Source organism: Cricetulus griseus, chromosome 4, assembly GCF_003668045.3.
Source record: "Cricetulus griseus strain 17A/GY chromosome 4, alternate assembly CriGri-PICRH-1.0, whole genome shotgun sequence".
Classification (NCBI taxonomy): domain Eukaryota; kingdom Metazoa; phylum Chordata; class Mammalia; order Rodentia; family Cricetidae; genus Cricetulus; species Cricetulus griseus.
Genome location: NC_048597.1, coordinates 72443688 through 72469610, shown reverse-complemented (window position 1 = coordinate 72469610; position 25923 = coordinate 72443688). Strand labels below are relative to the sequence as shown.

The window sequence follows — 25923 nt, the reverse complement described above, 5'->3', positions numbered from 1 at the left end:
CCCAGAAAAACAGCTTTAATTCTATAATCCAGCCTCCTGTGGGGCTCACAGCAACACTGCAAGACAAGGAAAAGATGAATGGCTCCATCTTAGCTCTGCAAAGCCCCAGTGCTCTACCCCTCCTCCCTGTGCCAGCCTAGCCTAGCAAATTGCCCTTCAGTTCAGGGTCTGAATGTCTCCAGAGCCCGGGATCCAGAATCTGTAAACTACTTTTCTCCCTCTCTCTCCCTTTCCATCCAGTTCTCCTTTTCCTGGCTCCGAAGCCCCATGGCGCAGAAATACACAGCCTCGTCCTCAGGCTGCAGTTCAGAGATGCTCAGATACCCCAAGTTCTGGGCCACGTCTTTGGATCCAGAGAAGCGAGGGGGTATGTTGGGACCCTGGTGCTTGTCTGAGCGTGAGAAATATCTCAGCAGGAACCTGGGAGGGTGGCCTGGCCTCTGCTGGTACCAGTAAACACTGTAAATATTGATGTTATGGTTGCTGTTCAGGGCGCAGGAGAGGCGGATGGTGGTTCCAAGCGAGGAAGACACAGATGGTGGCTGATGCAGCATGGGCTGGGGGCCACAACCTGGGAAGACAGAAGCACGCCCATCACCAGGGCAGAGCAAGGCAAGAGGAGGGAAAGGAAGCTCTGGGCCCCAAGAGTTCCCTTACCTGTGAGGTAGGCCAGCAACATGAGCAGGACAGAAGTCCAGGCCATGGCTTGTGACCTGCTGCAGCCACTGCTCCTGGGGTCCTTGCCAGCTGGGAAACACTCTCCTCCCTGCTTTGAAAAGAGGGTCATTGCACCCCTGGTTCCCTTTTACCACCCTCCCAGACCTTCTGAGTTCCCAAGCGTCAGTTACCAGAATGGTCTGATGGCAGCCTTTGTGGCTCTGTCTTTGTCCATGGAAGCGTACAAGGAGGAAGCACCTGCTAGAAACTCATGGACCAGAACCCAGGAGCTGGCTGGTGGGCTCATCTCCCAGAGGTGGGGAGTGACCTCAACTCTCCCCTGAGAAGCTGAGCAGGGCGGAAACAAATTTCTTGTTCATGTTTAAATGCCCAGTGAACTGGGACTGAGAGGATGCATCCTCAGGGCAGTGAAAGCATCTCTTCACACAGCAGGAAACTGGGGGCCTCAGGAGGGGGGTGCTCTGACCCCTTCTAAGTTCCAAAGAGCCTTCAACCTGGGTCTTTCTTTTCCTCCTAAAACAAAGTCAGGTAATGAGACTTCAAAAAAGAAACAACAAAGATCATAATGGCATTGATAAATGGAGGGGCTGTTCTTTTGAGTATCTTCACTCCTGCCAGGATGTTATAATGATAATTTAAAGAAACACTTGTGCTATCAAATCTCATTCCCAGGAATCTCATTCTGGCAGAAGGTAAAGGCTGAAGACTTGGGGCCAGCCACTGAAGGGGCTTGTCTCTGAGGAAGAGATTTCACTCAATTCTGACAACTTATCAGATCACTATGAGACAATGACGGGCAGATGAAGCACAAGACCACACCTTCGAATTAAATAAAAATAAGTAAAAAAGGAAGGGAAAGGACACAATTGCTCCTAGATATGGTGGAGGAAAAAGGGAGAGCATAGCCAGAGGCAGGGACATCTAGTAAAGTCCAGAGTGGAATGGCCAGACCTATCTGGGCCATGAGGGGTAGGGAAGGGAGAGGGAAGAGAGAGGACCAGGTGCAGCAGCCAGAAGGCCAAACGTACAAAGGGCAGGTAACCAAAACGTTTAGATTATCTAGGGAATAGCTTCTGTGAGAAGAGCAGCTGGGCCTACAGAGTTTAGGGTAGAGGACAGGGGTATGCCAGTAGGTAGGGACTCAAGGAGAACCTGTCGGCCATGTATGCTTTGATATGTTAAATAGGCACCTCAGCCATTTGTTCTGGGTTTGAAACTTAACAACCTTGACCATGACTATAGGGAAAAGGGTCCAGCCAAAGAAACACACTTTGGCCCTGTAACCAGAACCAAAGAAATGCACCTGACCCTGAAATCAGTACCAAAGAAACACACTTTGTCCCTGGAATCAGAGCCAGTGAAAGAAATACATCCTGGCCCTAACACTAGAGCCAGAAGGCTAAAAAGGACCAGTGGGGGAAAAAAAACAAACCACACTTTGGCCCTGAAACCAGAGCTAAATCTGACCCTAAACTTGTGCAGAAAACTAACCAATCCCTGAGCAAGAGATCTAGCCATCCTAAACTCAGGGATTGAAATCTGACCAATCCCCACCCTGAAAATCTCCCTGGAAAAACTCCATCCCCTAAGAATCCCTTTATAAACCCTGTGTCTGTTCAGCTTGTGACTGTCTGGCTGCCTCCTTCCATGCTAGCAGAGGCAACCACTCTCCTGGATTCTTCCCTCCCAATAAATCTCTTGAATGAGGTTTGAGGAAAGACCTTCTTTTGTGGCTGAACAAAAGGGAGCAGGGCTCTAACACCTTCACCCGGAAACCTTCCCCTGGCAGAGCAGAGTTGTTACACTCCACTCTCCACTCTCTGGGGGAGCCCAGCTAAACTGTGACAACTTTGGGGGGAAGCCCTCTCCTGCCTTAGCAGAACTGTTATATATTGGGAAGCCCTCTTCCACTGGAGCAGAGCTGACACACTGGGGAAACCCTCTCCTGCTGGAGCAGAGGTCATACGCTTGGGAAGCCTTCTCTGAAGCTGGGCTCCTTTGCTTACTGTGACCTGTGGTATTCCTTGGCTCCCAAGCTCCAGGATATCTTTCCATCCAAGCTGTAACACTCAGTATTCTGTGACTCCCGAGTGCCAGACTACCTGTCTCATTTGACTGCCCCCACCCACCCAAACACTTACAATGGCTGTGTAGTTAAGTGTACTTCTTTCTCTCTACTTAAACCTAAGCCTCATGTCAGTGAAAGACCCCCAGAGGCTCAGGCCCCCAGGATCTCAGCCCAGGACTACAGTGACCCCAATCACCAGGCAAAGGTGAAAACTTGATGCAACAGCAAGAGGTTTTATTGCAGTTGTTTAATGAGCTAACCCCATGTTAGCTCAGGCCTTTCATCTATCCACCATAGCTGATGGTGGGGGCGGGGGGGGGGGGGTGGCACGCTGAGAAGCTACAGGATAGAAATCTTATAGGGCAGCATAAGGGGAGTGTCTAGGGGTACGCACGGGCTCAGGATTGGTGTGTCTCCAGGCTTGGAGGACTTGCCCTGTGTTGATTGGTCAACTGGTTGTTATGGCCCATAGGCCCTCCCAGGGCAATTGCTACGCTCTACACGTCATGACTGTGCACTTGTCATCACTGTGCACTTGTACGTAAAGCACACCCAGAGCCATAAAGCATAGCACTACCAGCAAATGTCTGATCACATGTGGGCACGTTGAGTACACCTCCTTTCTCTGCCTTTTATTATTACTTATATATTTATTGTTATTTCATGTGCACATGGCCAGCATGGCAGCCAGCGTCTTCACACACTGAGCCATCTTGCAGCCATCTTAGTTGTCTCTTTAACTGATATATTGAGAATGGGTACCCAACCCTAGCTAGTTTTTTGGGACTGTCAGCGTTATGTTTTTTGAAGAAAAAGAGGAAAAGAGGCGGATGATGACATGTTAACTAGTTTATTATACGGCCCGGCAGAGTATGGAGACTAAAGAGAGAAGAGAAACAGGGGTAATGGCTGCCCACCATGGCCGGTCACCATAGAGAGGCAGAGAGAGTGTGTAGGTGGGGGAAGAGAGAGCAAAGCAGAAGTGAGCAAAGAGAGAGAGTAAAAGAGAGTAAAGAGGTTGAGCAGCAGGGAAGTTGGGGAAGACTGAGGTTCCACGCATGCCCAGAGTCCTCAGCAGGCCTAATGCGTGTCGGGTGACATGGTGATGATAACAGCACATTTTCCTCTGTGTGCCCTGACTGTTGTCAGGGGGTAGGGTCTGTCCTTAAAGAGATATTGCCGATCAGTATGAAAGTCTGAACCTTTCAGTCAGGGCGCAATCTTGGTAATAGAGTGATGGTTTAAAACCAGGAGGATTTCTGTTGTTGTTATTTGCTTTTTGTTTTTTGAGACAGAGTTTCTCAAGGCTGGCCTTGAACTCACAGAAACCTGCCTACCTCTGCCTCTCAAATTCTGGGATTAAAGGTTATGTGTCACTACACTGGTCTATTAAAAATGATATGCTAATAGAGTCATGAAAACTATTTTAAAACTTCTGTGATCCTAATGCTCTAAAAAACATTTTATACATCATCTTCCAAATATATTAACACAAATAGTACCATCTACAAAATTTTAGATGGTGTTTGGTTTGGTTTGTATACCCTGTAGTCCAGGCTGGAATGAAACTCACTGTGTAGCTGTGACTGGCCTCTAATTCTCCGCTTCAGCCTCCTGATTGCTGGATTTCTGGTGTGAGTTACCATCCTTGACTCTCAAATGTTTCTAACTCTGAAAGAAGTCTGTCTGTAATTTTAAAAATTATTTTAATTATTAATAGCATCTGTTTTCATAATCATAATGATTCCCCCCTCCAAAATGCAGGATGCAGGAAGGAGGGACATAGTGGAGGCTTGGGGAACCCCAGCTGCACCAAACCAGACTGCAGACGGCTGGGCACCCGGAACTCACCAGCCTCGGAACTCGCAGACACCGAAGTGTCGACATCGGAGAGCAGATGAGGGGACGCCACAAGCGGACAGAGCCGGAAGTGGGTTCACTAGTGGCCACCGGGAGAGCCCGGCCGGAGCGAGAGCCGCGGCGGCACAGCGGGTGAGCGGTGGGCTGCTGGCTGCGCGAGGAAGCGGAAGACGCTGGCTTTCCTCGGGCATTTCCGGAATAAAAGCGGAGCGCAGACCCGGGCGGGGGGTGCGGGGGAGGGTCCCTGCCTGGCGCCGCTTTGTGGCCGCGCCGCCCCGCCTTCGCGGTGGGGCTCCTGGGCGCTGGTGGACCGGCGCTCAGTGGGCGACTGTGGCTTCTCCACCGAGCTCCCCGCGGCCCCGAGGTGAGGTGTTTGCCCCGACTCACGGGTAGGGAAACAGGCTGCCCGCAGAGGCCCGCACTCCGCGTTCTCAGCCGAGGGTTCCACTCGCTTGCCTCCCGTAGCTTGCTCCTTCTGGAGACCGCGGCCGTCTTGGAGAAAACTTGGGTGAACCCGTGAACTAGAATCGAGGGCCAGCAACTTATGCCTGGGTGAAAGGGAAGACGGTGATCTCTCTTAACCTGTTTGTCACTCACGCCTTTGAGAACAGGACGTGAGAAGCCTGAACAGTCAACGTTTGATAGCTGGAGAGGGGGGGGGAAAAAGTTTGCCAAGGTTCCTTGTCACTAGTCTGAATTTTTATAAACTGCAATTTACCCTGGCTTTTAAAACTTCAGCTAGTGAGATGGCTCAGCGCTCTTGCCACTGAGCTTGACAGCCCGGTTTCAATCCCTGGAACCCACGTGGTGAAAAAAAAAAAAAAAAAAAAAAGCTGAATCCCACAAGTTGTCCTCTGACCTCTACTTGTGACCTGCAGCATGTGTGCACCCATGCATGTACACACACATAAAATAAATGTTTTTTTGAAATTTTAAATTTAACTCCTATTTTATACAGATGTTGGCAGATAGAGCTGTGCCATACTCGATACAGAGAAGGGGCTTAAGAGGTAGGCGTGTTTTCCTGGGTCTGTAGATGCTTAAGAATCACTGGAGACTCTGGATGCTTTGCTGACCCCTTTCAGGCCTCCTCTTCAAGTTAAATCTACTACTTCATAAGACACGCAAAAGGAAATGCCCAGATTGACAATGTCTCCCAAAGGACACAGTGATGGTGGCATTTGCCAGTGAGATTTAGCAAGTTATAAACAGACTGTCTTGCTATTCTCTCTTACAGTCAACACCTAAATAGCATTTGCTTACCTAACTTCAGAAGAGGGCAAACTGTAGTCTCAGAGCCTTGGCAAACAAGATCAAACTTGGTGTATCATGTAGGTTTATGTTACAGAGTCTACTTTATATATTTACATGATCCTGTAGAAAAATCTTAGTTTCAGGTTGACCGAGAGAGTCTGTCTCAAAAATTAGGTGGAGAGCAAGAAAAGAAACCCCTGACCTCTGCCTGCAAGGGCAGCATACCTGCAAACATAAAAAACGTTTCTTTTTTTCTGTTTACTTATACCTGCTCATATGTTTTGCTCACAATTTCGGACAAGTGGACTGTTTTCTTATTTTTAGGAACTTTTAAGGAAAATTAGAATTTTGCTGGAGAGATGGTTGTTTCTACTAGATTAGCCAGGCAGTGAGCACGGTGATCAGCCTGTCCGCACTTTCCAAGCGCTGGAATTCTAAACCCATACCACCAGGTCTAGCTTTTATATGGGTTCTAGGGATCAAAGTTGTATCCAAATGCCTGCACAGCAAGCACTTTACTCACCAAGCCATCTCAAGTTATGGAGTACATGTCTTACATCATTTTTTTCTCTAGTTGTCTGAAAAAAAAAATCTTTGGGGTTTTAAATGCATACAAGTCTGTGTTTATAAATAATGCTGGAGGACATGGTGGTGGCCCAGGCCTATAACCCTGGCACTTTGGGAGACTGAGTCAGGAGGATTGCCACTCAAGGCCAACCTGGAATACAAAGTGAAACTATCTCAAAATAATAATGCTGACTAGGTGATGGTGGCGCACTCAGGAGGCAGAGGCAGGTGGATCTATAAGTTCGAGGCCAGCCTGGTCTACAGAGTGAGCTCCAGGAAAGGCTCCAAAGCTACAGAGAAACCCTCTCTTGAAAAACCAACAGCAACAACAATAATAATAATGCTGAATGTCTGTTGATCAAAAAAGAAAGGGAAACTAGAAGTATGATTCATGGTAGGGTACTTGCCTAACATGCATGAAACCCTGGGCTTAACCCTCAGCACAACAGAGAAAAGGACAGGCTGGAGAGATGACTTAGCTGTTGGCAGAGGAGCCATGTGGTAGCTGACAACCATCTGTAACTCCAATCCCAGGGAATCAGCAGCCTCTCTGGCCTCCACAGACCCTGCAACGCGTATGACACACAAACACACATACAGGCACAACATCCCATGCACATAACAAAAGCAATTTTTAAAGAAGGAATCTGTATCTCACACACACACACACACACACACCATTTTATTTTGGTTGGTTTGGTTAGTGTGGTTTTCATTTGGTAGGGTTTTTGTGTTTATTGTCATCTTTTTTCCTGCTCTGACAGCAGGTTTCAAGTGATACATCCTGCCCAGAAAGCTACAGCAAGGGCCAGCAATGGTCCAGATGTGAAGTTTGCATGTCCTTTTGCAAGGAATCACTGGCCATAGTACAGTGTAATGTGGGTTAGTTAAGACAGATGCCTGGCCAAGGGCTATGTATATGAGAAGAAGGCTTGACTCAGGTAAGACAGAGTTAGAAGAGCTCTGAGGCTGAGTACAGCTCTATGCAAGAGTCTGGCTTCCACACCTTGCCCCAAAAATAAGCCAAGAAGAGGGGGTACCAAACAGTACTTTTCAGAGTGGTAGAACAGTCCAGCCAGGGAGCACAGGAAGTGGCTCCAAATGGATGTTTTTTGGTTTGGTTTTGGTTTTGCTATTTGAGATAGAGTCTTATGTAGTCCAGGCAGGCCTTGAGTTCCCTATGTAGCGAATAACCTTAAATTATTGATCCTCTTGCCTCTACCTTCCAAGTGCCCAAATATGGTTTTGGTTTTCTCTTTTTAAACATTTTTAGTGAAAAAACATATTTTTTCATACAATATATTTTGATCATGTTTCCTTTTCCAATTCCTCCCCACCTCTCTACACACCCAACTTTGTATTCTCTCTCTAAAAGAAAAGCAAAACACACACACACACACACACACACACACACACACACACACACACTCCCCAAAACCAAAAAACATACAAATGAAAATCAAACAAGGAAGCAATCAGTAAGACAAAAAATGCCCAACAAAGCAAAATGAGACAAGAAGACTACAGAAAAACTATTCAGCTATTCAGTTCATTTTGGATTGCCCAACTACTCCTGGGCATAGTGCCTGCCCTGAGATGTGGTTAATATGCACAATGTGTCTCTTTTGGAGAAAATTAATTTTTCCTTTGTCAGTGGATATCAATTACAGGTAGCTTCTTGGTTAGGGGTGGGAGCCCGTGTCCACTTCCTACTTTCAGTACTAGAACTCCATCTGGTTTAAACTTTTTGTGAGCTGCTACAGTCCCTGTGAGTTCACATGTGAATCAGTCCTGTTGTGTCTGGGAAACACTTTACTTGAAGCCTTCTGTCCTCTGACTCTTAAAATCTTTCTGCCTCTTCCACATAGCTCCCTGAGCCCTGAGGAGAGGGGTTTGATAAAGACATCCCATTTAGATCTAAGTGTCTTATTCTCTGCACATTGTCCTGTTGTGAGTCTCTATGTTAGTTCCCAACTACTGAGCAAGGCACCGGATCTGTGGCTATAGAAGAATGTAATCAGGAGACATTTTACTGCTAGGTTCCTGTAGCAGAACAGTAGTATTTGGTTTTGCCCTAGGCCCATGAACTGTCTGATAGCAGGTTCTTGACTGTTTTAGCACAGTCAGGTATGGGTTCCATCTCATGGAATGGGCCTTAAATCCAATCAGAACGTTGGTTACTCCCATAACATCTTGTGCCACTATTGTACCAATATAGCTTGCGAGTCCCTGTTGTACGTCACAGAGATTGTAGCTGGACAATATTGATAAAGACCCTTTTCCTCTGGTAGCATGCAGAGTACTTTGCAATACCATGAATGCTAGTCAGTAGGGGTGAAACCTCTAGTTAGGCGCCAGCTCGACTTCTCCATGTTTGATGGCATATTTAAGTGTTCTCTTCAGTAATAGGATCTTACCACTGGATTGTAGAGTGCAACCAATAGCCTTGACAACAGCCTGATCTCCAGGGATCCCCTTTGGCCCACTCAACAAGATGTAACTCATTCCTGGCACTGGAGGTTTTACTTGGTGGCATAAGATGTCTAGTTGAAGTATTGTCTCCTTTAGATTCCTTTATGTTTTAGGAAGCTTCTACAGGAGTAAGTTGACATATGGTTTCTCAAATGGCTGTTGGTATTAGTTGTGCTTCCTCATTTTCCTTCCTTTATCCTTCTATCCCCTTCCCTATTTAATCCTTCTTGAAAGGTTCAGGCATTATGCTGGCCTGTCCCTGTTACCTGGTGGAACAGGCAGTACCCTGGTCAGCCCAAGGTTCCATGGGAACTAAGTCTGCACGCAGGTGCAGAGGACCCCTTTAAAAGACAAGTCCCTGCCCATTTACGCTCTCTGTTCCCCTCTCTCGTTTCCCCACTCTGTTTCCTCTCAGCTTGCTTTCTACTCTCTCTCTCACCTATGTGCTCTCTCTATGGCGACCGGCCATGGCGGTCAGCCATTTACCCCTGTTCCTTTTCTTAGTCTCCCCATTCTGCCGGGCCTTATAATAAACTTATAGTCTTATGTCTCATGTCTCAGCATTTCTCTTTTCTTCTTTTTAAACAAAAGAATAACATTTTGGTGCCCAACGTGGGGCTCGAACCCACGACCCTGAGATTAAGAGTCTCATGCTCTAGTTTCCTCTTCATCTCTCCATGACATTGTATTCTATTTCCCTTTCCTTGGGGAATCCTGTCCTCTCTCCTAGTCCAAATATGTTTTTTTATTGGGTGAAATTATAATTTGATTGTAGAGTGTAGCCTGCAAAATGATGTGGGTAATAGGGTGGCTGTAAGGCTGGATATGAAGAGCTTGCTGTATTCTGATGGGGACTGCACTCTGCAGTTACTGGGTCTCAGGCCATGTGATTGGCTTCATAGGGCCTGGCCTGGCCTAGCCTGGCCTGGCCTGGCCATCTACATTGGGCAACATGTATTCCTAGGTAGCCAATACCCAGCCAGATGAAATGCCTCCCTCAACCTAGAAACCAGTAATTCCTCTGCCATCTAAGATAGGAGTTCACAGACAGGTATCCCAAGTCCAGGGCTTGGGCATCCATACCCTGCCCTAGCCTATGAGTCTACATCCATAGTTCTAGAATCTTTCCAGGTATGAATTTAGCAGCAAACTTGACCTAAAAATTATAGTGTCACTTCTACTTACCATACTCCCGCTTTCTTTAGTCTAAGCAGTTGGTTGTAGGCCAGATGTTCTCCAGTTTTCCCAGGTTTTCTTTTCCTTTCCCCCAGCTTTCATTTGTTTGGTTTCCTTAGGACCAGGGTACAGCTAAGTGGTGAAGTACTTGCTTAGCATACTGGGTACTATCTCCAGCACCAACATAAGAAAGAAAAGTAACTTTCCTTGCTCTATCCACTTAGCTATCTTGCCAACCCAGTCATTACCAAATGTTAATGATACCTACTAATGGGTTTCATTGTGACATTTTCATCATGAGTATATATTTTCATTACATTCATGACTGATTGCCCTTCCTGCCCCGTTCTCTGTGATTCCTTTCTTCTTCCCAACTTGTTGCCCTTGACTTTCGTGTCTTCTTTGTGGGTGACCCAGTGAGTTTCACTAGGTTATTTACGGCATCCTGGACATGTCACCAGTAGCTATACCACTGAAGAAAGTGTTTTCCTTCCCTCAGCAACTATTGACTTCATTTAGGTCCTGCCTGGAAGAAAGCATCCCACAGCACTTGACTCCTTCCTCAAGCTCACACCCTCTTTCTGCCCTAAGCACTGGAGGAGTTGAGATAAATGCATTGTCTTTTCTTCGTTCAGGAGTCAGCCCTGACAGTTGTGTGGAGCCGCAGAGGAGTTGCTGCTAAGCTTTTTCACAGTCTTTGGGCCCTGAGAGCCAGGAGCAGGAATGAAGACCGTGCTCATGGTAGCAGAAAAGCCATCCCTGGCACAGTCCATCGCCAAAATCCTCTCCCGAGGTAAGAAAAAAAAAAAAAAAAATGCTAGGCTGCTTGACTGCTTTAATCTGTAAGCACAATCATTTCTGCTTTTTAAGGCATTTCATTTTCCAAAAGTGTGCCTCCACCAGATGGTAGGTTCAGCTAGGATCAACAGGTTTTAGGAAACACCTCAGTAGCAAATCTCCTATAACATGCTGTGTCCTTTTGTGGAGGGAGTACCAGGTCTGAAGCCTCCAGAAAAAACAATGAAGTAAAAGGTCAGTGTTTGTCAGAATGCTGAACCAGTGAGGGGCATTGGGCATAAGCACAAGAAACAATCCTGGAAGGAGTCTTTTGCATCACTAGATACTCACTACTGCCTACTGGACCCTTGATGTAGCTATGGTTACATCCTCTACATCTCATATCACTCACAAGTGGCCAGGGACCTAAGAGCCAGGAAAGTAGAGGAAGATTTGCCCATCAGGATCCTCTCTGCCACTGAGGCATCACATAGGGGGTATTTCCCTATGCCAGCAATGGCAGACATCCACCTTGACCTCCCCTTTACCAACAGTTGGAGAAGGAAGAGTCCCTAGTTAAGCTGAGAATACATCCAAAGGTCCAGAGGGGCGCAGAAGGCATATCTCATCTCCAAGTACCAGGAGTGTTCAGCTGAGGGAATATTGTAGGATATAATTAGGAGGTTTCTGGTAACCTTAAAATCTAAATTAATGAAGGTAGAATTCAAATTGAAAAGAGAAAACAGAAATGCAGTGAGAATCCATGAGTCTCTGCCTCTAGTTCCCAGCCAATATGTTGTGAGTCACTGTTAAGTTTTCATAGATGCCTTTGTCCTTGAGCACCGTTAAGTCACCCAGTACCTAGTTAACTGCAAGTGGGCTGGAGAAAGTTACCAGTGACCACTCTGGGGAAGGAGGACTCTTGTCCTCTGAGAGTCAGCTTGTTGGCTCAGGGACCCACAGCATCTACAGCTCAGCCTCACAGTCATCTGTGTGCTCTGCCTCCCCAGGGAACATGTCCTCACACAAAGGGCTGAATGGGGCATGTTCAGTGCACAAGTACACAGGAACCTTTGCTGGTCAACCTGTCCACTTCAAGATGACATCTGTCTGTGGTCACGTGATGACCCTGGATTTTCTGGGTAAGATGACCACTCTCCTCCTGCACGTCCTATTGAAAGGAGCACTGTACAGCATGACCCAGAGTCCAGTTAGAGCCTGTTTCCAACAGGTCATGAAGCGGTTAGCAACTGGGTAAGCTACCCATACCCGTCTCTGCATGATGCATCCTACCGTATTCATAGGGTTGTGACAACTGCAGAAGTTGAGCCTTCGTGAACTGTGAAGTGTGATTTAGTGTCTTCGTGGGTATGATTTACAGGAAAGTACAACAAATGGGATAAGGTGGATCCTGCAGAGCTATTCAGCCAAGCTCCAACAGAGAAGAAGGAAGCTAACCCCAAGCTGAACATGGTCAAGTTCCTGCAGGTATGTGAGGGTATGAGCTCATCAAGTCAGCCCCTCCCAGATCCCCATGTCATAGGTGGCAACAGCTGTCTTACTGCACCATTGTTTTGGTTGCACCGGATTTGTGCCCTCATCCACATCTTGGATACTGAGGCTTTTGCTGGCAGCCCTGAACCATCTTTCTACCCTTTCTATGAGTTCTCTCTGCTGGCCCACCTGGCACTTCCATGCCTGGTTCCCTGTCTCAGACATCAGACATTCTGCTTTTATAATGGCTCAATTAAAGTGTCTCCCCAATTTTAAAATAAACATGTGTGGGCTGGAGAGATGGCTCAGAAGTTAAGAACACTAACTGTTCTTCCAGAGGTCTTGAGTTCAAATCCTGGTTGGTGGCAAACAACAGTCTATAATGAGATCTGGTGCCCTCTTCTGGTGTGCAAGAATACACACAAGCAGAACACTGTACACATAATAAATAAATCCTTTTAAAATAAGTAAATAAATGTGTACATATTATTTAAAAACTGGAAAATAAAGATAAGTTTAAAGAAGGAAAAAAATATGGCCACATGACCTAAAATAACCACTGTTAATGTTTAAGTGTTTCATTTCAGCTCTTTGAATGTTTGTTTAGGTCGGGGCAGTAAGATCATATTGTAGGAGAGAAACAGGGTCAGTGAAAAGGGATGAAGACAAAAAAAAAAGTGGGATTGAGTATAATTGAAGTATATTATATACATGCTTGAAAAATATTAAAAATAAAGCCTTCAGTAAAACCACTTTAATCCTTTATTTCCTATGAAAATTATGGAGCACATAGGGTGTTTTGTGATCACATAATAAAAGTAAGACTATTTTTGAGTACCTGTTATGGGGGCTGGAGAGATGGCTCAGTGGGTAAGAGCACCTGCTGCTCAAACATAAGGACCTGAGTTTGAATCCCAGGACCTGTGATGAGTGCTTGGAGGGCAGAGACAGGAGGATTGCTGGAGCTTGCTAGCCAACCACAGACCTCCAGGGCCAATAGGAACCCTTTACTTGAGGGATAAGACAGAATGGAAGAGCAAAGTACCCCACTACCTCCTCTGGCTTCTGCCAGCAGGCTAAGCCCCTGCACAGCCATGCACATACACCACACCACACGCAGGACAGGTCATAGTGTAATTGTAATTTTTTGATCTAACAAAATGATAGTTCTTAACCAAAATCTTTTCTGGGTGCTAAGACAGCTTCTTGCTCAGCCAAGGCTCAGTCCTCTGACTGGAAGCTCAGTGCCTGGTTCCATCTCCGGTCTCCAGAGGGAACTGTCACAGACATGCTTGTCAATGTGTGCTTTGTGACAGGTGGAGGGCAGAGGCTGTGACTACATTGTGTTGTGGCTGGACTGTGACAAGGAAGGCGAGAATATTTGCTTTGAGGTGAGTGTGGGGCCCTCTCTGTTTCCCTTTAGACCTTTTTCTCACCCTTCCTGACCTGAGTTCGTTATACTATTCCTGAGGCTACCATAGGGAATATAGTGGCTTTTTAAAAAGTCTTCTCCCATGCCCTCTATTTCAGAAAATCCATAGCTACTTTAAAATGCATTGTCCTAGGGCTGGAGAGATGGCTCAGTCCTTAAGAGCATTTGTTGCTCTTACAAAGGACCCAGATTTACAACCATTTGTAACTCTCAGTTCCAGGCCATTTAATGCTGTCTTTTGGCCTCCAAGGGCACCAAGCATGTGGGGCACATACATGCACACGGGCAAAACACTCATACACATAAAGTGAAACTCACAATCCTTTTTTAAATTTTTGGGTTTTGGTTTTTGGTTTTGGTTTTTTTCGAGACAGGGTTTCTCTGTGGCTTTGGAGGCTGTCCTGGAACTTACTTTGTAGACCAGGCTGGTCTCGAACTCACAGAGATCTGCCTGCCTCTGCCTCCCGAGTGCTGGGATTAAAGGTGTACGCCACCAACACCTGGGTTGGGTTTTTTTTTTTTTTTTTTTCATTTTTTAATGTGTAAACTAGGGCCAACAAGATGGCTCATCAGGTGAAGGTGCTTGCCACCAAGTCTGACAATCTGAATTCAATTACCAGAACCCCACATAGTGGGAGAAAGCCAACTCAAGAAAGTTGTCCTCTGACCTCTACACTTATACACACACACACACACACACACACACACACACAGATATTATTATTATTATCATCATCATCATCATCATCATCATTATCATCTTCAATTTTTTTAAGCCCCATTCTGGGTGGTTACAAGTTTCAGAATTTTCAGTGTTTGGTGTAGCTCTATGCCTATTGCAGACTTCAGTTGCTGTAGGAAAAGAGTATCTGATTCCCCAGAACTGGAGTTACACATGGTTGTAAACCTGAGTCCTCTGCAAGAGCAACAAGTGCTCTTACCCAGTGAGCCATCTCTCCAGCCCCAGGTCCTCACCTCCCTCCTTCACATGTCCTCTACATTTGCCCTCTGTAATGACACTTTAATGCTACTGGCTGTGCCTGCTGGTCCTGCTAGTGCCCCTCGTGTGGTGGCTCCATACAGGTCACCTCTGTGGGACTTGACACACTTGAGTGCAGGAGATGGTTCCAGTAAAACAGGAATTCAGGGCAACCAGCATTCTCATGCAGCTCTCTTAGCAAACCTAGTTCCGTACTGCCCCTTCTAGATACCTCTTCTCTCCTTTCCCTGTTTCACCCACAGGAGTACCCTCCAGGGCTGGGAACAATAGCAGCTCATGGGCTACTGCCTTCCCGTATTGATGCCACTGCACGCCCCAGCTTCTCTGGTGACTTTCCTCCCCCTATATAGCCTTAGTAAGTCTCAGCTCCAGAGTCACCTATATGTAGCTCTCTCTCTCTCTCTCTCTCTCTCTCTCTCTCTCTCTCTCTCTCTCTCTCTCTGTGTGTGTGTGTGTGTGTGTGTGTTGTGTGTGCGTGTGTGTGTGTGTGTGTGTGTGTGTGTGTGCATGAGAGAGAGAGAGAGAGAGAGAGAGAGAGAGAGAGAGAGAGCCTGAAGTAGCCTTCTTTTCCTTCTCTGTCTTTTCTCCAATCATGTAATCTTTCCCTACTCCCAGGAAAGAGAAGGGATTTGGGGCCATGAGGTCCTGCATGTGCTTGGCACTGGCACTCACTAGTTGGTCTGGATAAAAGCACAAGAGAAGTGAAAGGGTAGCAGCTGTGGGTCAACACTAAGAAAGGAACTGGGCTGAGGGGGGATATCTTATGTGGAAATGTGTACAACCAGAAAGAGAGACAGCCAGGTGGCAAGGGATTTGTGGGGAGACTGAAATGTGTAGAAGGACGAAGGGATATAGGAAGGCTTAGTATGGGTGGAGAAAGGTTAACCCTGGAAGGGGGCAGGCAGCCCACCACTGGAGGTAAAGAGTGAGAGGCAGGGATGTGGGAATTAACCACAGCCAGTGTTCTTCCTCCAGGTCCTTGATGCCGTTCAGCCTGTCATGAATAATGCCCACAGTGGTGAGAAGACGGTGTTCCGGGCCAGGTTCAGTTCCATCACTGACACGGACATCTGTAATGCCATGACCCGTCTGAGTGAGCCAGACCACAATGAGGCACTCTCGGTGGATGCCCGCCAGGAGCTAGACCTGCGCATCGGCTGCGCGTTCACTAGGTGCTCTGTCCTGCCACATGCACGTGCAGTCCCTTTGGCCAGGATACTGCCTTTCCTACAGTCCTCAGAGCCTGCATAAGCTGCCAGATGCCTTTTTAAAATCCTCAAGAGAATTCTATCCTATGCATATCACATAGGCCACAGCTTCATAAGCAGATAATTTGCGTGCACTCTACCCTCACTTGATCCCGTGTGCACAGCGTGAACATCCTGTTGGTCTCTGATGGCTTCCTACTCTCACTTTTGTTGAGGAGGATCTTCCTTGCGTGACCTTTCCTCATGTACCCCCAGATCTACAAGGTAGATTTGCATGAGATTTGTCTGGAATGAATTACTGATCGCCATTTTTCTCTCTTCCCCAACGCTCTAGGTTCCAAACAAAATATTTCCAGGGAAAATATGGAGATTTAGATAGCTCTCTCATCTCCTTTGGACCATGTCAGACTCCTACCCTGGGATTCTGTGTGGAAAGACATGATAAAATCCAGTCCTTCAAATCAGAGACCTACTGGGTACTACAGGCCAAGGTTCTCGTCCCTTCTATATTCATGTTGTATTGTTGTAGGTTTGGGGTGCAGACTCTGGGAGTTCTACTAGTCGGCATCAGCACTTCATTGGTCCTGGGCTAAGAGCACAAATGTGGGTTACAGTACCAAACAGTTTTTGGTCCTGGTGCCCAGGAAGAAGAAGCACCAACTCTCATGGGGACAGTGGGCTGGGCTGAACCTGGACACATGAAATTTGGATAAGTAGGAGTGAGTTCCCTCTGGGGGTGCAAAATACGTCAGCCATTCGGCCAGTGTCTGCAGTGGAGAAGTCCAAGCACAGGATGAGGACAAGGCTTTCAAACTTTTATTTATATAAAAGCCTCCTAAGGCATAATAGTAGTGCAGAGTTCCTATTGTTGCCTCCAGGGCTGGGGACTGTGGGGATGGGAAGGTACTTCAGATACGCAGGAATAGAGTGAGAAGCACAGCTCAGTTCAGGTGTTCCCAAAGGACCCACCCTCAGCAGGACTGTCTGATGCTCACTGGGTGAGAAGAGGGGTTATTGGCTTTGGATCCGCAATGCAACAGTTTTGAGACCTTAATGCTGGGCCATTTTGTCTGTAGACAAACCAGCCTCCTCTGCCTCAGTTGTCTTCCCTGCAATGTGCTTTCCTTTTGTCTTTCCTACAGGTTCATAACAATAAAGAGGAGTCTCTCCTTTTGGACTGGGACCGTGTTAGAGTCTTTGACCGGGAGATTGCGCAGATGTTTTTAAACATGACAAAGCTAGAGAAAGAAGCTCAGGTATTCACATCTGTCCTTTTGTGAAATGCAGATGGCTCTTGGACAAATGCTTGGTTACTCACACGTCCATTCCTGACATATTTCTGCCAATACAGCAGCTGGGAAGCACTGCCTCAGGTGCTGTCACGTCCGAGACACCCACCGCCAGGCCATTTCCACTCTCCTGCAACATTCCCAGTTGCAAGGTCTCCTCTGGCAAGACTTCATTTCACACAGATGTTTCTTTTCCACAGTAGCCAAAGCTACCAGCTCCAGATGTACCTTTGTACACATTGGTGAACTTGCCTGCGGTTACACAGCTGGGAGGATATAGGTCTAAGATCTCGTATTCAGTCAACTTGCACACTTCCATGGTGGTGTTTCTTACTTGGGGCGAGGGGTCTGCTTCTTGGTGCTTAGGAAGATGGTGTGGCTCAGCAAAGGCTGATGCCTCAGGATCGAACCAGGTCCTATGGCTGTCATAGCTAACCATCGTTCAGCCTCTTCCAGGCCTCGTTTACTCACATTCTAGTTGCTTTTTTCCTAGCCTTGCTCTGATGCCATTTTTCTCAGGCTCTGCTGAATCACATGTGATGCTGTTTCATATTGTAACACTAATGTCACAACCCACCCCAGGAATACTAACCTCCAGTGCCACATACACAGATATCCTCAATGTCAGCACCCATATTTGTTGTCTGGAATCCAGTCTATGTGAGGTTGGTAAAGTCAGGAGACTGACTGGTTTGTTTGGATTATTTTTGCAGTAGGCAAAACAAAGAGCTTTTCTGAGCATGCTATCCAGAGTGGGAAGTGGTAGCTCACAAGCATGGCCCATAGATAATTTCAAAATAATTATGGTTGAGCAAGTGTGAGATTTGACATAGAAATCATGACTTGCAGCTTCCCTTAAAAAATAGGAAGGTTTTGCAAGTGGCCCAGTTGACAGCACTCACAGTCGCAGCAGCAGCCATTTCCCTGACACAGCCCACAGGCTACCCTGAGGCTTGGCCTATGTTGACTCTGTGGGATTTACATCTACAGTCCCTCCCCATTCCTCCACATTTTCTTCTTCCTTAAGAAAAACAGTATGTGTGTTTGTTCCCCCTCCCATTCCTCCTTGCTTTCCTGACCTAAATACTCAGTTCAGTTGTCAGGCTGCTGGGGAAAGTGAATCCCAGAAGCAGGAAAACCAAATGAATTAGTTCAGACCTTTGTCCACACGTTTCAACTGTTCTGGCCTCTTCATGTTGCCAAATGTCCCTCCATCTGTCCTGACCTCAGGTGGAGGCTACAAGCAGGAAAGAAAAGACCAAGCAGAGACCACTTGCTCTGAACACTGTGGAGATGCTGCGTGTGGCCAGCTCAGCCCTGGGTATGTAGAAGCATTTCTCTAAAGCCCCGCAAAGACATCTTTAGATCAACATAGGGCAAAGCCAGTATCTTAACCCACACCAAGCACCTCTCATGCTGTGATGTTTGAAGCTGTGGGGGTGGGGGGTCTTGAGTCTCGTGTGAGTTTCCATTCTCTGTAAGTCCTAGAATAGGACCCCACTAAGCACTGCTTCCATAGGTATCACAAGAGTTAGGCTGAAAAACTGGTGGTGTTTGACAATTGTATCCTAAAGCACTACCCTCACAGAGCTGCTCCTTGATACAGTGCCATCATATGATCAATAGCCGAGTGCCAGCTCCCAGGTTGGAAAGCAACAGGACAAGCACTCTTAGAGTGCAGAAGCCTAGGGCCACAGAACTGAGGTGTAGTTAGCAAGGTCAGCTACCCAAAGGCCTAGTTCTAGCTCTGAGGCTAGAGTTCAGACTGCCACCAGAACCGCTATGAGCACTGTAAAGTGGTACCATGGAGCCGAGAGTGGTGTTTCCCATTGTGTCCACCTTTGCAGATTCAGGACCTTAGTTTTGGACAGGCTGCCCCAGTGCCCACCCAGCCATTACCTCTGAGCCCTGGTGATACCCACTGAGAGCCATCTTTGCCCTCTTAGGAGGTTCTGGCCTATTTGTGGGGGGAAAGAGAACACCCAAGCCTATGGGTGAGCTCCTGGCCACCTTCCAGATCCCTGAGCCTCCTGTTTTTTGGCAGGTATGGGACCACAGCATGCCATGCAAATAGCTGAGAGGTTATACACACAGGGCTACATCAGCTACCCACGGACAGAAACCACCCACTATCCCGAGAACTTTGACCTGAAGGGTTCTCTACGACAGCAGGCCAACCACCCTTACTGGGCAGACTCGGTGAGTGGACTTGGTCTTGCCTTGCACAGCCCATCAGCTATGTCATCTAGACAGGCTTTGGCCAAACCCAAGACCAGTGGGAAGCAGTCAGCCTGACTTGTCTCTGCTTTGCCTCTCCGACCTCAGGTAAAGCAGTTATTAGCAGAAGGTATCAACCGCCCACGGAAAGGCCATGATGCTGGTGACCATCCTCCCATCACACCTATGAAGTCAGCTACAGAGGCTGAATTAGGTATTGGATACTCCTCTTCCCAGCATGTTTACACTCTTCAAGCTTGCAGGGTGTGGAGGGCAGGCTGCTACATGGCACCAGTGGACAGGGTCAGGCCTTTTATCAGTATGGCTGCTCTTCAGCCTGTCACTGGCTTAGTGAAGCACTCATCACCAACCACCTAAGACAGAAGTGAAGTGATGGCAACTGGTTGGGGAGAGGCCAATATACAGACAGCCGTGGTGTTGGGGAATGAGGCACAGTAGCAGAGCTCAAAGGTGAACTGTACCTCCTACCTAGACTAAGGCTGTTCTGATGACCATGTTCCAGAACAATGCCTGTAGAGAAGGTAGAACAGGGCCAATGGAACCAGGAGCTGTTGCTGCAGATCTGAGTGTGAAGAGTACCACATACAGCTGTACCTAAGGAGCAGTCCACCCGAAACACTGGCAGGGCCACCTAGGCAGCTCCCCTTGCTGTGTTTTCCTTCCTTCTCTCAGGCTTTGAGGCTGAGGATGGGGCTTAATGGTATGGCATTTGTCTGGCATGTGCTTCTGGCCCTCTATTCAATCCCTGGCATCATAAACATACACACATCCTTGGTACCCATGCCAAGGCCCTGTTGTTAGTCCAGAGCGCCTGGTAACACTGAGCCTTTCTTTACAGGGGGTGACGCATGGCGACTGTATGAGTATATCACCAGACACTTCATTGCCACAGTGAGCCATGACTGCAAGTATCTCCAGAGCACTATCTCCTTCAGGATCGGGCCTGAACACTTTACATGCTCAGGAAAGACAGTTATCTCCCCAGGTAAAATGGCAAGCCATGGGGTCCCTTTCTTCTCATCTCCACAGACACATCACATGGGATCCCTGGGTGGAAGGCCCAGGTGGGGACCTCAAATGGCAGTGGTATCTCTCTAGGCTTCACAGAGATCATGCCTTGGCAGAGTGTGCCCCTGGAAGAGAGTCTACCCACATGCCAGAAGGGTGACACCTTTGCTGTGGGTGAGGTGAAGATGCTGGAGAAGCAGACGAGCCCACCAGACTATCTGACTGAGGCTGAGCTCATCACACTCATGGAGAAGCACGGTATCGGTGGGTACCCAGATCTAGGGTTTCCATTCCCAGGGCCTGAGCCAAGAGGTAATGCTAGCAAGCCTGCCCATGATCCATGTGCACCTGGCTCAACATATGGGAACAGGTGGTCCAGTATATGACCCATGGCTCCAGGCTAACTCACTGTAAAGCTGTTTACAAGGCCCTGCATCTCAACCTGGCCTTCTGTATGAAGACTGATACAGCCTTGTGCACCAAGGGACCAGTATACACTGACAAGTGCCCTCCAGACTCAAGGTTAGCCCAGGATTCTGAAGGATTCCTGGGACAGATTAGCAGCCTCCCCAAAACACACAACTAACTGGGCAGGCTTACCCTAGAATTCTGGTGTGGTCTGCTTCTCCCCAGGGCCAGGTGCCTAAAGTGAGTCCTGATAGTAACCTCAGCCTGCAGCAAGTTCCCATTGATGGGCTAGCCAAGTGCTAAGAGCCTTTCCCACAGCCATGACTTAAATTAGTAGCATATGTGAGACTGCTACAGACCCAGAGACCAACATACACTTCAGTTTGGGACAGTGAACAGCGTTCTTATGTGACCTTCTGAACAGGAAAGTGAATGAAGGCAGTGTTGTTGAACAAGGTCCATGGGCAGTATAAAAAAGGGCTTACCTACCTGGACATAATGACTTGTATCTGTAATCCTAGCATTTAGGAAGCTGAGGAAGAAAGATTGCCACAAGTTCAAGGCCAGCCTGGGCTATGGAGTGAGACTCTGTCTTTAAAAACAAAAACAAAAAACAAGATCTGACTATAACAGTCATCCAGGAACCATTGCATGTGCAAACTGCCATGATTGGGGCCAATTCCTACCCTTGGCTATGAGTCATGGAACCTCTGAAAGCTCCTCAACCCCCGATGGCAGTATCTTCCCTATAAAAGTTGCTGAGAGTACTTATGGAAAGATAAATGTTCCTCTGCCAGCACTAGCAGCTGGACCCTGATGTCTAGAGAACATATGTGTCACAGTCCAGGTAGAAGAGGCCAAGTTGCATTTAATGGTTTCAGGAAATGCTCTCTGACCTTAACATAGTCCTTTATACTCTCTGGGCCTCTGTCTTCTAATTATAAAACTAAACACCAATGAAGCCTGTCCTTGGGTTAACAGGTGTGCCAGCACAGTGCAGAGACAGCCCTGCTCTGTCTTGGGAACCTTTCTGTATCATGGCTTCTGGAAGCCATACAGGAGACAGCAGTCTGGACCCAGTGAGCAAAATAAGCTGCAGTTTGTAACATGATACTCCTTCCACGGGTGTCTGGGAGGGCCAGAAAACAGGGTTCCTTTGACAGGTGGATGAGACTAGAGTGCATAGCCCAGAGCATCTTCTGGGGCAGGCTGAGGGATACCCAGAGCCATGCTGTGCCTTCCAGGGACTGATGCCAGTATCCCTGTGCACATCAACAACATCTGCCAGCGCAACTATGTCACTGTGGAGAGTGGCCGCCGGCTCAAGCCCACCAACCTTGGCATCGTTCTGGTACATGGTTACTACAAGATCGGTGAGTCTATCTACCCACTACCTGTGACCTGCTGGGCTTCCCGGTTCCTTCCTACGCTGTAGCTCTGCAGCCTCCTACAGTGGCCCTGTGCTCCTCATGCGTTTCCCCAGTCCCCACTACAAAGATGCTGTGAGGACTCAGGAATTTGATTAATGAACAGATTATAATGGGTCCAACAGAGGGTTCTTCCACAAAGCAGACCTGGTTCTCCACCAGCTGCTCACTAAAGCATGCCCCCAGTTCTTTGCAAGATGGAGGAATGCAGCACAGACCTGGCCATTCTGCACAAGATTTCTACACACACACACACACACACAAAAAAAAAAAAAAAAAAAAAAAAACTTTTCTGATGGGAAACCAGGGAAAGTTTGACGGCGATAGGAGCTGCCCTTGATGCTTCCAACTCTGTAGACAAGCAGCCAGGGGGAACCCAGGAAAACTGGGTCAAGCAAGACAGCAGTTCTTGCCTGCCCAGTGGGGTAGCAGGGTCCTGCGTGCCAGTGCCCACAGCAGCATTCACCCACTGGCTTATAGATGCAGAGCTGGTACTCCCCACCATCCGAAGCGCAGTGGAAAAGCAGTTGAACCTGATTGCTCAGGGCAAAGCTGACTACCACCAGGTTCTGGGCCACACCCTGGATATCTTCAAGAGAAAGTTCCACTACTTTGTTGATTCTATTGCTGGTAAGACCTGCCTCTTCCCTGCCCTTCAGCAGCAGCCATTCCAGTAGGACACAGCCACCTGAGGCCCACTCCCACATCCAGGCTCTGAGCGTCTTCAGGTCATCAGCTATTGTCCAGGTTGATCAGCATCCACACTGGGCATATACAAAGCTGATGAACAGGGCTACAGCTCCATAGTCTATCATTGACAGTCACAACTGGGCTCTTGACCATATATATGTGCTGGACTCTGTGTTCCATCCAGTCCCACCCAGCTCACCCCGTCCCACAAGCCACCTGTTGGCTGCCAAAGACAAGAGAGACATGACTCCTGGGCTCTGCTTGTTCTCAGGCATGGACGAGTTGATGGAGGTATCCTTTTCACCCCTGGCTGCCACGGGCAAGCCCCTCTCACGTTGTGGGAAGTGCCATCGATTTATGAAGTACATCCAGGTATGTGGAGCCGAAGGACTATAGCCACTTCTGGCCACGGTATTCCTGCACACATCACCTTAACCCTTTGCTTTGTCATCAGTCCTGCAGAAATAATGTTTGTTGTCTTAGTTGTCACACAGAATGATTAAAGGGTCTGAATCCACACTGATAACAACATAAACCACCAGGATGCACACACAGTGTCCATCCATTCCCTCTTGCCACCATTTCTATCTTTTTCCCCCTGAGATAGGGTTTCTTTGTGTGGCCTTGGTGCGCCACCACCGCCCACCATCATTTCTCTTGCTCTCATGACTATTGGTAACAGTCCGGTTGTGTGTGCGCACAAGCATGCCCATATGTGCGTGCACTCCACAACACATGTGGAGGTCAGAGAACAACTTGCAGGAGTCAGTTCTCTCCTTCCATCAGATGTTCTAAGGATTGAACTCAGCTTCACATCAAGTACCTTCACCTGATGACCATCCACCAGCCCTGTGCTGGGGCTTTAGAATCCCTGCCTGTGGAAAAGAGGGAGGGAGGAAGGAAAGGGGTGGTGTGATAACTGGGCCTCATACCAGTGGTTGAGAGGTCCTTGCCTGACACTGAATTGTACATTCTGTGTATCTGTTAGGTATTCCGCATTGCCTATTCGTGTTGTGAAGGGGAGGACTTTGGGCAAGAGGCACACCAAGCAGCTCTCATACCCCTTCTCATTGTTCCCATCCCATCCCATAGGCCAAGCCAAGCCGCCTACACTGCTCCCACTGTGACGAGACCTACACCCTCCCCCAGAATGGTACCATCAAGCTCTACAAGGAGCTGCGGTGTCCATTGGATGACTTTGAACTGGTCCTGTGGTCCTCAGGCTCCCGGGGCAAGAGCTACCCACTGTGTCCCTACTGCTATAACCACCCACCCTTCCGAGACATGAAGAAAGGTAAGTATGGCACATGGCTGTTCCCAGCATCATACCAGACTCCAATGGGGTCCCTTACCCATCCTTCCCTATCTGTACCCACTAGTACTGAGTCAGAGACCCCAGAAATACTTGGGCCACTGCTCAGGTCTGGGTACCCCTGGGTCATAATTGAATAAGCAGTTTGTTCACTTAGGATCTGGACAGAGGACAAGCTGTGTCTCAGGGCCTGGGCTAAGTGAGAGACAAGCAGTCTCAGACAGTGACACCTGGCAAACAAAGCCCCCTAGGCTCTCAGACACTGCTGTTGTCTTCCTTTCCAGCACTCTTTGCTGGAAAAAAGAGAGCATGTGTCCAGATGAAGCAGAGCATGCCACCAGAGGGACTCAGTGCCCAGCACACTTAGCCACTCTCCGGTGGTGCCATCCTCTATCTCAGACTGGGAGCCAGCATTTTTGTTACCTGTGCATTTATTTATACAGAATCCTCAGGGTCTTGGTCTGCATTCATACTGCCAAGATAATGAAGCTCTCTTCCTGCCCCTGAGTGGCTTACAGAGCAACACTAAGTACCAGGTGATCTGAGGGCAACCTAGAGTAGCCGTTAGTAAGCCTCAGAAGCAAAATGAGGGTTTAGGGTCAGCTGGAACCCTTAGAGCATTGAGAACTGAGCATGCTTAGATAAGCAGATGCTGGACTGGTAACAGTTAGAACCCAACCAGTATGAGCAAGATGCCCCAAAAGCAAATTAAGAGTGCCACTTTGTTCTAGAACAAGGATCCAGCAGACAGACACTGAAAGCACCAAAGCTGAGTGATCAGGGCAGGGTTAGGTCACTGGCCTCCTCTCCCTTCAGGCATGGGCTGTAATGAGTGTACACACCCTACCTGCCAGCACTCACTGAGCATGCTGGGCATTGGCCAGTGCGTGGAGTGTGAGAACGGAGTCCTGGTTCTGGACCCCACCTCGGGTCCCAAGTGGAAGGTGGCCTGCAATACATGCAATGTGGTGGCACACTGCTTTGAAAATGCCCACCGAGTACGGGTATCTGCTGACAACTGCAACACCTGCGAGGCTGCCTTGCTCGATGTCGACTTCAACAAAGCCAAGTCTCCCCTTCCTGGCAACGAGACACAGCACACAGGCTGCATCTTCTGTGACCCCGTCTTCCAAGAGCTGGTGGAGCTAAAGCATGCAGCCTCCTGCCACCCTATGCACCGAGGTGGTCCTGGTAGGAGGCAGGGTCGTGGGCGTGCCCGGGGCCGGAGGCCTCCAGGAAAGCCCAACCCCAGGCGGCCAAAAGACAAGATGTCAGCCCTGGCTGCTTACTTTGTATGACAACCCATCTTCCCCATTCCAGCTCCAGTTTGGTGTAGACACATCATGGTGGTTGTTTTGAGCCACTGAAACCATTAAAATACTTTTATTTTGTACTCTCTTGAGCAGAAAGCCTGGGGCCTTTTCCTGGTGAAGATTGGAAAAGCGGGGGGGGGGGGGGGGGGTCTGTATCTGTGGGAACCTGTGAGGATTCCCCTTTACCCTTCCATCCTGTTCATGTTTAAATTGCACCATGCTCTGCCTGCACCATGGCATTGCCAGCAATAA

General features: G+C 48.1%; 2 protein-coding genes across 7 annotated transcripts; one reads left to right on the top strand and one right to left on the bottom strand.

The window, feature by feature from the left end:
- Nucleotides 1-4733, bottom strand: Vpreb1 (V-set pre-B cell surrogate light chain 1). 3 transcript variants are annotated; one of them, XM_027413226.2, is made up of 5 exons: nt 4598-4719; nt 4320-4432; nt 849-1191; nt 658-769; nt 1-571 (listed from the first exon to the last, which is right to left on the bottom strand). In XM_027413226.2, the coding sequence occupies exons 4-5, from the start codon at nt 701-703 to the stop codon at nt 207-209; spliced, it is 411 nt and encodes a 136-aa protein (XP_027269027.1). In that variant the 5' UTR covers nt 704-769; nt 849-1191; nt 4320-4432; nt 4598-4719; the 3' UTR covers nt 1-206. The 3 variants fall into 3 exon arrangements, with proteins under 3 accessions (XP_027269027.1, XP_027269026.1, XP_027269028.1); XM_027413225.2 differs by having other exon boundaries at nt 658-766; XM_027413227.2 differs by lacking the exon at nt 4320-4432 and having other exon boundaries at nt 658-766; nt 4598-4733.
- On the top strand, nt 4625-25763 carry Top3b (DNA topoisomerase III beta). Of its 4 annotated transcripts, none has more exons than XM_027413219.2 (18): nt 4625-4738; nt 10711-10868; nt 11863-11994; nt 12234-12340; nt 13663-13737; nt 15754-15950; nt 16321-16477; nt 17129-17242; nt 18506-18596; nt 19320-19474; nt 19601-19706; nt 20352-20498; nt 20612-20785; nt 22174-22302; nt 22837-22986; nt 23318-23418; nt 24139-24340; nt 25175-25760. In XM_027413219.2, the coding sequence occupies exons 2-18, from the start codon at nt 10799-10801 to the stop codon at nt 25654-25656; spliced, it is 2589 nt and encodes an 862-aa protein (XP_027269020.1). In that variant the 5' UTR covers nt 4625-4738; nt 10711-10798; the 3' UTR covers nt 25657-25760. The 4 variants fall into 4 exon arrangements, with proteins under 4 accessions (XP_027269020.1, XP_027269021.1, XP_027269024.1 ...); XM_027413220.2 differs by lacking the exon at nt 4625-4738 and adding an exon at nt 4811-4970 and having other exon boundaries at nt 25175-25763; XM_027413223.2 differs by lacking the exons at nt 4625-4738; nt 10711-10868 and having other exon boundaries at nt 11858-11994; nt 12157-12340; nt 25175-25763.
- Nucleotides 25764-25923: the final 160 nt, after the last annotated feature.

Bases quoted from the DNA above. Each gene is read 5' to 3' on its own strand.
- Vpreb1 (XM_027413227.2), bottom strand. From the start codon at position 703: ATGGCCTGGACTTCTGTCCTGCTCATGTTGCTGGCCTACCTCACAG. The intron at 572-657 runs GTAAGGGAACTC...CTGTCTTCCCAG, and splicing joins GTTGCTGGCCTACCTCACAG to GTTGTGGCCCCCAGCCCATG.
- Top3b (XM_027413220.2), top strand. From the start codon at position 10,799: ATGAAGACCGTGCTCATGGTAGCAGAAAAGCCATCCCTGGCACAGTCC. The intron at 19,475-19,600 runs GTGAGTGGACTT...CTCCGACCTCAG, and splicing joins ACCCTTACTGGGCAGACTCG to GTAAAGCAGTTATTAGCAGA. The intron at 20,786-22,173 runs GTGGGTACCCAG...TGTGCCTTCCAG, and splicing joins CATGGAGAAGCACGGTATCG to GGACTGATGCCAGTATCCCT.